We start from the raw sequence: 14015 nt of genomic DNA, 5'->3' as shown, positions 1-14015 counted from the left end.
GCAAACAAAATGAAAAGTGTTTCTTATCCCCTTTAAAGAGTAAGTAGCGGGGTTCCAAAAAATATAGCATTACACATCCCCAGGTGTTGCTACAACTGTTTAAATAATGTACCTGTAATTTTTCTTTTCATTGTTAACATCCTGACGACATTTTACACTTATAACTTTAGTGTGTTTCAAAGCTGGCCGCTTGTGCACTGATAGTGTAAGGATTTTTGCCCACATTGTCAAACAGGTAACACAGCAATAACGATCCGTGATGTGGTATGGAACAGAGCTTGTTACTTTTTATATTTTTAAAAAAACAAACAAACAAAAAAATGCAAATTGCTATTCCTGCAGTGATTTAGAGGGCAGATCTCAAACCCCAGTGCACTAAAGTTACAAGTGTAAAAAGTTGTCACGATATTAACAATGAAAAGAGAATGACAGGTATGTTATTTAAACAGTTGTAGCAACACGTGGGGACATGTAACATGCTATATTTTTTGGAACCCAGCTACTTATTCGTTAACCCTAGAAAACTGTCTTACCCTGCTAGCAAGGGCATGTAGGTGGGCAGGGAGCCCATTTGAGTCTGAGCTGTCTGATCCACTGGAGCTGAAACAGACAGGATGCATTTACGAATTCAGCCTTTCTAGATAATCATTTAGCAATAATTCGAACTTGAACACAAAAGAATAGAGCTTAAACAGTGATACCAGTTCTTGTTTTAGTGAGTTTCAGGCAGTACAGACAACAACTGTTAATTGCATGGCTATGGTCATCTCGATTAATATTCTGTTGTACAATAGAATAGAACAAAAGCAGGTTACTGGCTAAGAGCATATCAGTCAATAGGGGAAGCAGCTGAATGGTTTTTGGCAGGAGAGAAATCAGTGAAGGAGTGGGGACAATTTCCCCCTCCAGGTGAGATTACCCACAAGTGCAAGACAATCCAAGATTTAGTTAACCTAAAGTGGTAATCTAAACACAGTAATCTGGTGTGATACAAATCACATTTACACAAATATACATATTGTAGGTTTCAACCCCTAGAGACAGATAAATAGACAGACAGGTGGCTAGTAGAGTATTGCAGTAGAAAGTTAATCCTTTCCTACCTGGCCTCATGGTCACTGGGGGAAGCACCTGATCCTGCTTCACTTGCCACTGCCTTGTCCATCAAGGAGACATCCTGCTTGGTCATTATCTCAAGCTCGTTCAGGCAAAACATGTACTGCAAGAGGAGATAGAGTCAACATCTCTTACCCGATACATAACCACCCTCATCACAATAGTCAAACAATACCTTTTTATGATGTTGACAAGGCACATTTTTTCCCCAAAACTTTAAACTGCTGCTGCTTCGAAGCTGTGTGACTGATCAGGTTCTAACTTGACAGGTAACAAGCTGGATACATTGGCTGTCAGATGCTGAAAAAGTTTTGCTGCTGTGTCCTTGCAATTGGCGCCATGACGCATTTTTCGATAAAACCTTTCAAAATCTTCTTCTTGGGAACCGGTGAAGTGATTGATCTGAAACTTGGCATATATCATCAGCATCCAAACTTGCATCAAGTTCGCGCCCCTAACAACAAACTGCTGCTGTTTGAAAACTGTTTGTCCAACAAACACCAAACTTGGTAGTTATTGTCCCAGTAACAATGGGATACAAATATGTGAAAATGGTGATGTTTTATAAAATAAGATGGCCGCCACTTGTATGTTTACATTTGAAATTTAAACCTGCGTCAGTTGGCAAACGATTTACTTTACTAACTCCAAAACTCAAATGCATGTTCCCAGAAACTGTATCAATAAAACTGACTTTTAAAAAATTGTATTGACCGTAAACAAAAATGGCTATTTGACGCATTTTTTTTTAGAAACCTATCAAAATCTTCTTCCTGGGAATCAGTGAAGCCATTGATCTGACACTTGGCATATATCACCAGCATACAAACCCACATCAAGTTTGCAAAGCAGAAGTTTCTGCGATAAATTTTAATGTCGAATTGGCTGCCACAACTTTAACAAAACGTGCCCTTAACAGCAAACTGCTGCTATTTGAACACCGTATGACCAACAAACTCCAAACTTGGTAGTTATTGTCCCAGTAACAATGGAAAACAAATATGTCAAAATGGTTATGTTTTATAAAACAAGATGGCCGCCAGGTGTATGTTTACGTCTGAAATTTAAAACTGCCTCAGTTGACAAACTGTTTACTTGACTAACTCGATGGAACTGTTGAAGTTGCTGATTTTAAACTTGGCACATTGAGAACTAAAAACACATAGATGGGTACTGATACTGGGGCTTGAGAGCCGTAAAACTGCCTGGCAGTTCTAGCTATTATAATTTTTAAAGTTTTATCATTATTTCCCTGTTGATATAGTTTCTTTCTCATGAAATGGCACTGCTAAAGCCACCTCTTGTCCACCTTTGAATTTTTACTGTCACTCTGTATGTGGAAGCCTAAAGCACTGTATATATGTATGCATACTCATTCTCTCTAGTTACCACAAGTGCTGTTCAAAGATCTGATAAAAAAAAATACACTTTGTACACAAACACCTTTTTATAATCTGGCTTAAAATCCAATCCTGTTTTTTGATCCCATTACAGTACAACTGGCCCCAGGTCACTGATGCCAAGTGCATTTACTTTACTACTACAGTACTATGGACATTTGGAAACTGGACAACTCACGTAAATGTACATCATATATAAATTACTTTGTTACAATGATATTGTTCAAAATCATCATCAGTAAGTCACAATTACAAATCTTTGGATCTCATGTTAAAATGTGACATTTTCCAAACAATTTGCATGAGAGAAATCACTTCACCACCTCTCTCCAACCAGTGACGTCACAGGAGTGATTTCCAGTAATGGCGGATTAGTTTGATAGACCACAGAATTTAAAACAGCTTGTTTGAAATATACCGATCAAAAACAAATCAAAACAAACCCGAGATTACAATGCTTTCCCCATCTACTTTATCATTTGCAAACAAAATGAAAAGTGTTTCTTATCCCCTTTAAAGAGTAAGTAGCGGGGTTCCAAAAAATAGTATTTCACATTTCCAGGTGTTGCCACAACTGTTTAAATAATGTATCTTTAATTTTCTTTTCATTGTTAACATCCTGACGACATTTTACACTTATAACTTTAGTGTGTTTCAAAGCTGGCCGCTTGTGCACTGATAGTGTAAGGATTTTTGTCCACATTGTCAAACAGGTAACACAGCAATAACGATCCGTGATGTGGTATGGAACTGGAGCTTGTTATGTTTATTTTAAAAAAACAAACAAACAAAAAAATGCAAATTGCTATTCCTGCAGTGATTTAGAGGGCAGATCTCAAACCCCAGTGCACTAAAGTTACAAGTGTAAAAAGTTGTCACGATATTAACAATGAAAAGAGAATGACAGGGATGTTATTTAAACAGTTGTAGCAACACGTGGGGACGTATAATGCTAGATTTTTTGGAACCCAGCTACTTATTCGTTAACCCTAGAAAACTGTCTTACCCTGCTAGCAAGGGCATGTAGGTGGGCAGGGAGCCCATTTGAGTCTGAGCTGTCTGATCCACTGGAGCTGAAACAGACAGGATGCATTTACGAATTCAGCCTTTCTAGATAATCATTTAGCAATAATTCGAACTTGAACACAAAAGAATAGAGCTTAAACAGTGATACCAGTTCTTGTTTTAGTGAGTTTCAGGCAGTACAGACAACAACTGTTAATTGCATGGCTATGGTCATCTCGATTAATATTCTGTTGTACAATAGAATAGAACAAAAGCAGGTTACTGGCTAAGAGCATATCAGTCAATAGGGGAAGCAGCTGAATGGTTTTTGGCAGGAGAGAAATCAGTGAAGGAGTGGGGACAATTTCCCCCTCCAGGTGAGATTACCCACAAGTGCAAGACAATCCAAGATTTAGTTAACCTAAAGTGGTAATCTAAACACAGTAATCTGGTGTGATACAAATCACATTTACACAAATATACATATTGTAGGTTTCAACCCCTAGAGACAGATAAATAGACAGACAGGTGGCTAGTAGAGTATTGCAGTAGAAAGTTAATCCTTTCCTACCTGGCCTCATGGTCACTGGGGGAAGCACCTGATCCTGCTTCACTTGCCACTGCCTTGTCCATCAAGGAGACATCCTGCTTGGTCATTATCTCAAGCTCGTTCAGGCAAAACATGTACTGCAAGAGGAGATAGAGTCAACATCTCTTACCCGATACATAACCACCCTCATCACAATAGTCAAACAATACCTTTTTATGATGTTGACAAGGCACATTAATTCACTAAATAGGTCTCAAAAGTGCAGTTTTGGCAGAAACACATGTTTTAGAAAATATACTTTTCATTTGAAAGTATAATATCTGGTACTACACAAGATAAAAAAATAAAAATCTGTGTGCAAGCGTTGCACTTCATTGTCCATTTCACCTGGAGTGTGAAATGATCCTCACCTCTTCAGGAATGTTCACTGAGTAAGAGTGCCCTCTGGAAATTACTTACTTATTCCCAGCTTCAGCAAGTTCTTCCTCCATTCTTTCCTCCATTTTACTTTAGTAGAATACCCATACCACAATTCACTTGCATTATAGTTATCTTATCAAGTAGCTTTTGTCATCTAAAATAAATATTAATTAGGTGGGTGGAGACTTCTTGTGTGATACAGTAAGACAGTTGAAAGGTAACAAAAGCAACTTACTTAAAAATAATATTAATGTACTAGTTTTGAAAATAGACATGCAACTGCGTAACAGATTATTTTATGTATGGTAAGCCCCTTAAACAAGTGAATACCACAGTGAATGAAAGTGCATGACCAGTAAGATTTATAAAAATTATGTGACAATAAGCTGTGAAAGACTTGTTTCATGTGACAAAAATCAAACTTGTATGTAAACACTTGGTTAGATATATCCAATTGAATGGATAATACTTTTTAATTAAATCAATAAAAACATAAAATTGAATGCGGAAGATTGACAGTTACTATCTACCAGGTTGTTAAACAAAGATATAAGAGAACTCTTGTAAGTAGCTAACTCTTAGTAGAGGGTAACTCTAGCTACAGAGATACAAGTGTTTAGTATTAGTGTACCTTGCTCCTGTCAGGATCACAGTAATCTAGCAGAGTATCACAGAAATGAAATCCGACTGACTGCAGGTCACTTGTAGAGAAGTGGGTTCCCTTTCTTCGCCCTGGAATTTATACAAAACAACCCACCTGAAGTATACAGAGCTAACAGAATAATTACAGTAAATTGTAATTTGCATGCATTTCCACTATTTCATAGGTTTCACATTGTTCATATATAAAATATGCACAAATTATGGTAAACATGTATGAAAGAAAGAGATGAGGCTATTTGGCCCATCTAAGCTCCACTTCCTAGTGGCCAACAGATCTCAAAACGTGGATCTAAAGGATCTAAGTGATTCTGCCTCAACAACATGACTAGGTAGCCCATTCCATACCCTCACTTGTGGCGGCCCATGCATAGAGGGCATTGGGGCACCACCCCACCAAAGCACTAAGCACACATATACAGTTGCAGTCAAAAGACTACATACCCAAATGGAAATTTATAATTTCTAGAAACTTAAATTTTTTAGAAAATTGGAAAAATCTTTTGTAGCAAAAGTTTTGCTTTTGTGGATGAGGAAAAAAAAATTACAAGAAATATGTCTACAATTATTTATTTCAGCAATTTCAAAAGTATTCATACCCTTTGATGCTATGATAGTATTGTCTACAAGGTGCTAGACATTTCAATATGATAATGCAGAACCTAATTCTAGAAAATGCTGAATTGTAGATGAACATTCTTAGAGAGTACAAAAAGGTTAGGTATATGATGATTGCTGTCATTATTGGTAAGTCAATATGGCTGGAGCCTTAATAAGGTAATGGTTAATTAAGGCTCCAACAACAATATAAAAGACCCACTCCAAGCTCATTAGGGGAGAGGGTTCAGAGTGGAGAATGAGTGAAGAGGTGGGAGGTAAAACTAAAGTCGAGAGGTAAACAATTGCTAAACGTGTTGGTTAAAACCAGAACGATACTTGTTTAGTTACTATTATTGTTTATTTGTTTGGCCAACATGCTTTTTTGTTTTGTGTCTTTTATGTTTGCTTAAATATGTTTTATTATTTAATAACATATACTGCGCGTCCCACAGCTCAGTTTTCATCCACCATTATGGGTTTTGGTTTCTGTGTTCTTCCTGGTCTGACGTTATCACTAGTCATCCTGATCACAGTCCCTCATAGTTACTCTGTTTTAGAAGCTGTGTTAGCCCATTCATTCCATCATTTTTTACCACTTCTTACACTTACATGTAGCAGATTTCTGAGAACTGCCTGCTGTAGAGTGGTGTCTTTTTTTGCATATACGGTATATGGCTGGTCATTGTGATCACTTCAACTTCCTCTACTGATACATGCAAGATCAAAGAAGTGTTTTTTTAATAACATAATGAGGTTTAAAACACATTTGGAAGCAGACTTTCCCTTCATTGTGGACGCTGACATCTTCAGTGTCATAAATGATACGAAACCTGACGCAAAATATATGCAAATTAGCAAAACAGTAATAATTTGTCAGGCACACGTGACCTTTCCTTAGCCCTACCTTAAAGTATGAACACACAATGCATGCTTCGTACAGCAAAAGCTGCACAGATTTTATAGCTGTGTGTCTCTGACTTGTCAAATTCATCTATGACAGAAATATAAAACAAGCTTCAGAGTTTTCCATGATTCTAAAACAGCATGTTGTAAAGAAGACAAACATTAACTGTAATATGGTTTCTTCATAGGATGATGAACTCCCCACAGTAAACTCCTGGTCTCCATGTTGCTTGGTCAGGAGAAAACAAACTGATCTCATCCAGGGATCACTGATGTAATCATTTTCGGCACCAAAGCCCATGTCAATTCCTCAATAAAAGGTGGGGTGTGTAGAGTTCATCATCCTACAAAGATCTTACCTCATTTGATGAACCTCATATAGAGCGAGCAACACCAAAGCATTTAAGACAAGAGGACAGTTGGTAGAAGTTAGTAGAGGAAGAGATCAGAAAACAAGACATATTCAAGTTGTAATGCTAATAAAGGTCTCAGAGGAGGCCCAAGTAGCAGCATGGCAGAAGTCCTGTATTGGGCAAATTTTAGTTTTACCCCTATATTAACCATACCTTACCCTATGGGTTTTGATGGATCCTGAAGATGGTTTCCTTCCAAGGCTGTAACAGAACTTGATGCAGGATGAGATGTAGATTAAATTTGGTTTTGAGACAGATGTGCCCTGATTTTGTGATCCCTCTACTGAGATCATAGTCACTAGAAATGCAGCAGACATTTTTCTTACCTGTAGCCAGGGTTCAAACTGTGGTAACCTAAATTGTTGAATACAGGCTAAGGCTCCCCAGAGGGATGATGTGTTTCCTTGGGGGGTAGCCCCACCAAATACTCTAGCTACCCTAGGATAAATGTAGATGAAAAACTCCAAGTCATGCACCGATCTTGGATTGCACCCAAGGAGAACTTCTTTCCATTCATCTTTTTTTTTTTTTTTGACCAATTAAGGCTTGTACTTGTTCAGATGTTGTTCTGGACCGCAGATCGCTGCTCCACTGTAGGTGTAGGGCACCACTTCCACTATTTCCAGGAAATCCAAAACCTTCTGGCCCAGTGAGGAGCTAAGAACAAGACTGTCTCCCTCTCCATTTACTATCCAAATATTGCTGGACTATTTTCAGGGACAAGTATGCTTTCATATGCCAGCCGACAAAGAAATGGATTGGATTGTGTGCATTGGTTGCTCCCTGCTGAAAACAACTGAACAACTGGTGTTCTTCTGTTGCACGAAAACTAGGCTACTCTTGTAAACTAGTACAGTAGTCCGTTGCGGTGGGATACAAGTAAGGGTGGATATGTAAAAAGTGCGATAAATTAATCTTGTTTTAAATACCATTATACACAGCTGTAAAAATTACTATATTCATACAATTATTGTTTTGAGATTCAGCTTTTGTTAGGGAACTCCATTAAATCCCTTGCTTAGAAATATACAGGATATTAATGCTTGTCAATAATTTTCCACCATAGCCCCCCTCTCCAGTCCAGATTTTTATATAGAGGTAGGTAGTGGACAAAACAAATGGAAACACCTGGGTAAATGAGGGACACCAAGTATATTGAAAGCAAGGGCTTCCATAGAGGTGTGGCTCATGCGTTAATTAAGCAGATAACATCCCAGCATGCTTAGGGTCATGTATAAAAATGCTGGACAGGCCTGTAATTATGATTAGCATGGCTGCAAGAGGAAACCTCAGTGATTTTGAAAGAGAAACAATTGTTGGGGCACTGTGGCAAAGTGGTAATTATTACGATTGCCACAGCTGCTACCTTGTTTACCTTCTGGGTCAATATATTCCTGCAACAGAGTTTCATCTTCTTCCAGGCTGACCGACTTCCCAACCCAGGAAATGAACTGTCAAGCAAGCCCATCCAAAGACTTTCCCTTTCTCTATTTAGTGCCCTAACAGGTTTTGGGGGACATTTCCAACCAGAACTCATATTTCCGTCACAGGCGTTTGGCAGGAGCTTCAGTGACCAAGACAGCTCAACTTGCTGATGTTTCACGAGCAACGGGGTCCAAGGCGATGTCGGCATGGAACTCCATGGGAAAGGGCAACAGTGAGCAGAAGCGAATACTCCAGGATCGTGATATCCGTACATTAATTCAAAGTGCAAGGCAAAACAGGTGAGCAACTGCAGATCAATTGACTGCAAATTTCAACCTGGGGCATGAGCAGCCAGTTTCATCAAAAACGGTCCGCCGAGAACTCCACAGAGCTGGATACCATAGTCGGGTTGCAGTGCACAAACCGCTCGTCACACCTGGCAATGCACGTTTGCGAGTCCAGTGGTGCAAAGAACACAGGCAATGGACTACCAAGCAGTGGAGAAATGTGATATGGTCAGATGAATCATCCTTCATCATGTTCACGACAAATGAATGAGTGCACGTGTGGCGCCAACCTAAAGAACTCTGGGTGCACTCATTCCCTTAGAATGCAAGGTCAATCGTAATCGTTACTTAATGGTACTGAGTGATCATCTTCATCCCATATTGCAGCATTTCTTTCCTGCCAGGTGGGTGGGGACGGGGGGCGGGTGTCTTCCAGGATGACAATGCCCCCATCCACAGAGCACGTTTGGCCACCCAGTGGTTTGATGAGCATGACACTGATGTTATCCATATGTCATGGCCTTCTCAGTCACCAGATCTGAACCCAATCGAGCACTTATGGGATATTCTGGAATAATGCCTGAGACAGTGTTTTCCCCCTCCATCAACCAGGCGTGAGCTGATTGACTTTCTTGTGGAAGAATGGTGCTGCATCCCTCCTGAAGAATGACAGAGGCTGGTAGACTCTGCCAAGGTGCATACAGCCCATACTGGCCGCATGTGGTGGCCCAACGCCCTATAAAGTGACTTTACATTGTTTCCAATGTGTATGTGCGTGTATATATATATATATATATATATATATATATATATATATATATATATATATATATATATATATATATATATATATATAAAAAGTATTCTATTTTGAAGTGTGGTAGCCATCTGTCAGTATGAAATGTGACACCGGTAGACAGATGTGCGGGTTGAAGAAAAAGGACTCTTTATTAATGATTTGATTATGGGTTAATCACCACACTATTGTAAAAATAATAAAACAAACAAAACACCTTCCCTCTAATCTCACTTCTTCAACCCTCTCTATTCTCTTGCCCGAGCTGACCTAGTGGCAAGTACAGTATATATTTCTTTAAGCAATGTCACGTGCAGTTTGCGGTTCCTCCAGCAACTGCTGACAAAGTGTAGAGCTGGCGTTGGCTCTACATAATCCACCAGGGGGCCATTTCACCAGATAACACTGGAACTTGAGGTTTCAAGATCATTTTCACGATTGCCCGCAGCTGAGTTCGATGTTTCCCATAACACCTTGTGAAACTGCCTCTTAAAAATTACCTTAAAGTGCATCGTAGAAGTTGCAGTCACAGCAATGATGGGGAGTCAATCACAACAATCGATTTTAATAAGAATAGGTCTACATAAACTCGTTTGGAGTGGAATCGTGACTTCATGCACTCCACTCACTTTATTTTTTCATTGCAGATTCACAATCATGATCCACTATCTCCACACTCATCCCACATGACGCAAGCCAATGATTGCCATTTATTTGTTACCGAGGTCTTTATTTTTTATGTTTGACAAAAATTATTTGATTGACACAAGTTAAAAATTGTACCTTTTTATTTGTTATATACAGGAATTAAATAAGTACATTAAGTACTGATTAGAGGAGAAACAAATTATTTTAGCCTGTCTGCATATGACATGCCTTTTAAACCCAGAATAATTCTGGATGCTACTTTACCTGGATGATCTGTGAGTGGAATCTCGATAGGGAAACTGCTATTTGATTAAAGCACAGAACGTTATCTTGCTATAAAGTAAAAAAAAAGTGAGTCTCTTTTTAATAAAACAAATCTTCTTTCACAAACACAAATGAGTCTCGGTCTTCACTAAAATCCTCCAGACTGCTTTAATACTTCATGGTCACACAGACCGAAAAATAAAAAATATTGTGTTTTTGTAATCCCATTTGTGCAACCAGCCTGAATTAAACTAAAACACAGTCAATTAAATTAGGAGGTTGCATAAAACAAACCACAAGAAAAAAAAAAAAAACAGTCCATTCAGAACAGGCATTTATGCTTTCAGTGTGTGCACACACTACACGTTGATATAAACCTGCCTGTTTAGCCAGTTTGGCATATTATTAATAACGCTGTACCACACCGGGAACGCTGCACACTGCAGCTAAATAACCAATGACACAACACAGTCACGGTATTATTTTGGCTTTTTAGTATTTTAAAACAGGTATAACACAGGCTGGTGTCTTCCTTTCACAACCAAGCCCAATAGCAAACGTTGTTAGTATAAGGTCTGGGTTACTCGCGGTCGGGATCTTTTAGCTCGAGTGCACCAGCTCAACTTCGTTCCAGACTGTATACGGAAGACCAAATAAAATCCCTACTCGCCTTGTATTTGTTTCTGTTTTTCCACACAGGTAACGTTGGTTCTGGAACGCTGAAGTTTGTTCTTGTTACTAATACTCTCCAACTCGATCCCTTGACCCCGTATTTCTCTCCTCAGAAACATAGCTCCGTTTAACTGGGTTCCGTTGTCCAATATGCCACTTATTTATTTGAACATCGAAAACACCACTCAATAGTTCAAACTTGCTGTTTCGTTACCAAGAATTTACACAGCCGGACTCACCACCGTCTAACTACAAACTCTTCTCTCTCCCTATTCACTTGTACTGTCCAATGTACAATTCCCGCAGACAGATCACCTGACTCCACCTCATGATTATGGGGATTGGAGTTTCTCGCTCCTCCCGTTTTACAGTATATGCTGTTGTTCTCCAGAAACAAACGTCTTTCTAGTTTAGAGGACAGGGGCTAGATATCAAAATCACCCAACTCCGTATACCTTCTCTGTGTGCTCAAACAGACTTCTAAGGGTAAAATAAGTTACAATAAATGTCAGCAAAAACTAAAGAAAAAAAACAAATATGTTGATTGCATAAGTACTCATACCCGTCAACTCAATATTTGGTGGAAGCACCTTCAGCAGCAATTACAGCCGCAAGTATTTTTGAGTAAATCTCAACAAACTTTGCACAACGGCTTGGTGCAATTTGTGCCCATTATTCTTGGCAGATTTGCTCAAGCTCTCTCGTTGCTTGCTCGGTTATGGACAGCAGTTTTCAAGTCTTTCCACAGATTCTCAACAGGATTCAAGTCAGGACTTTCACTGGGCCACTCAAGGACATTCATGTTCTTATTCTTAAGCCACTCCAGTGTAGCTTTGGTCATGGGCTTTGGATCATTGTCCTGCTGAAAGGTGAATTTTCGCCCCAGTTATAAGTCTTTAGCAGACTGAAACAGGTTTTCCTCTAGTATTTGTCTGTACTTTGCTCCATCCATTTTTCATTCAATCCTAACATGCTTGGCAGTCCCTCCCCATAGCATGATGCTGCCACCACCACGCTTGAATGTAGGGATGGTGTTGACAGAGATATGCTGTGTTGGGTCTTCGCCAAACGTAACACTTGGCATTTAGACCAAGAAGTTCCAATTTGGACTTGTCTGACCACAACACCTTTTGCCACATTTTTGCAGGATCACTCAGGTGCTTTGTTACAAACTCCATGTGGGCTTTGAGATGGCTTATTTTTGGTAACGGCTTCCTTCTTGCCACCCTGCCATACAAACTACTTTAGTGAAGTGTTCTGGATCTTGTTGACTGATGCACATTTTCTCCCATCTTAGCCATTGAACTCTGTAGCTCTTTCAAAGCTGTTGTTGGCCTCGCAGTGGCATCCCTTACCGTTTCCTCCTTGCCCGGCTGCTCAGTTTGGAGAGACGGCCTGATCTAGGCAGTGTCTGGGTGGTACAATACACCTTCCATTTCTTGATGATTGAGTAGACTGTGCTCACAGGGATATTCAGAGACTTTGATATTTTTTGTACCCTTGCTTTGAAAGCTCCTTGGTCTTCATGGTTGAGTCTTTGCTTGAAATTCAATACATGACCAAGGAACCTCTGAGGCAGGTGTTTTTATTCTGAAATCATGAGATCCACTAATATTGCACACAGAGGCAATTCAACTTATTGCGTGGCTCGATAAGGTCATTTTGTGCACCTGAATTAATTTAGGTTTGCCACAACAAAGGGTTTGAATACTTATGCAATTATGACTTTTCCTTTTTTATTTCATATTAATTATCTATTCTTTCTTTTTGTTTTGAATGAGTGGAATAGGTTGTGTATATAACACATTAATTCCTACTTCAAAGTGTCATGACTGCAAGATTTAAAGAAACAAAATGTGAAAACTGTGAGAGGGTCTGAATACTTTTGCAAGGCACTGTTTATAAAAAAAAATAAGATATGGTTCCAATCAGCTTGTTTCTCATTTATTAGAGTTGCAGTTCTTTTCGAATGAATAATCACAAGCTTGTTTGTTTTGTATTGGCACTGGTGTGTGTGTGAATTCTAATACACCTTAATTTTGCCCTGTCCCTTACCTAGATCTGACCCACAGAATGAGGTCTCCAAGGTGAAGCTGTTTGTAACGCCCATCCTCCACAGAGCCACGCGGCCTGTCCCCTCCTTACTGCGCTGTACCTTGAACTTGCAACTCTGAAATGAGAACTAGAGAAGAAACAGAGGAGGTCAAAAACCACCTAAGCACAATGCTAAACCGTACTGTATTTGTGATTGACTGGAACCTTGTACACAAATACACATAAACAAGATATATCTTGAAGTAATTGTTCTTATAAATGGTAGAACGGATTAAATGGTCACTGTGACAGGGGAAGACCTGCCCCTGGCTTCTTGGCGCTTACGTGCCAGTGCAGGATATGCTCAGCAGCTCTACAGAAGACGCGTTCACAGGCAACCGATTGTTAGGAAGCTGCTGTTAGAGACCGGGGGTGTGGGGGGGGGGGGCGTCTCCTGAAGAGTGTCTGACCATAAAAGGACGCTACAATTCAAAAACACTTCTGCATTTGGCCTGCTGTTGCTGGACAGATGTAGACAAACCAAGAATGCAGCATGGACACTTCATGTCTGGGTAGAGCAGCTCAACAAAACAAAGTAAACCTATTTCACCCTGATAGGTTCGGAGTTTACAAACGGCCTTGTATTGCACACACACAAATAAAAAGGGTTCCATACTACCTTTATAAAACCACACAGGTTTTCGTCACTATGACAACCTCTCTCCTTACACAGACTGGAGACTGCCCTGATCAAACATTTGCCCTATTTAAATATCTGTTAAATTGCAGGCAGGTGACACTAATTAAAACTACAACAAATGA

The 14015-nt window shown here is 39.4% G+C and overlaps 1 protein-coding gene across 1 annotated transcript in view; it reads right to left on the bottom strand.

The window, feature by feature from the left end:
* Nucleotides 1-3170: 3170 nt before the first annotated feature.
* The window catches only part of LOC121319099 (cytosolic carboxypeptidase 3-like), a 31579-nt gene continuing 20734 nt past the window's right edge, over nucleotides 3171-14015 (bottom strand). Inside the window, exons 8-12 of the mRNA XM_041256291.1 lie at nucleotides 13215-13341; nucleotides 5123-5223; nucleotides 4093-4208; nucleotides 3523-3589; nucleotides 3171-3191 (exon numbers count right to left, since the gene is read on the bottom strand). Of these exons, the coding sequence (XP_041112225.1) occupies nucleotides 3171-3191; nucleotides 3523-3589; nucleotides 4093-4208; nucleotides 5123-5223; nucleotides 13215-13341 (432 nt within the window). The remainder of the gene's footprint in view (nucleotides 3192-3522; nucleotides 3590-4092; nucleotides 4209-5122; nucleotides 5224-13214; nucleotides 13342-14015) is intronic.

The sequence above is a fragment of the Polyodon spathula genome, chromosome 8, assembly GCF_017654505.1.
Source record: "Polyodon spathula isolate WHYD16114869_AA chromosome 8, ASM1765450v1, whole genome shotgun sequence".
In the NCBI taxonomy this organism is placed as follows: Eukaryota; Metazoa; Chordata; class Actinopteri; order Acipenseriformes; family Polyodontidae; genus Polyodon; species Polyodon spathula.
Note: the sequence above shows the minus strand (reverse complement) of the source record. Positions and strands in the feature narration are given on the sequence as shown.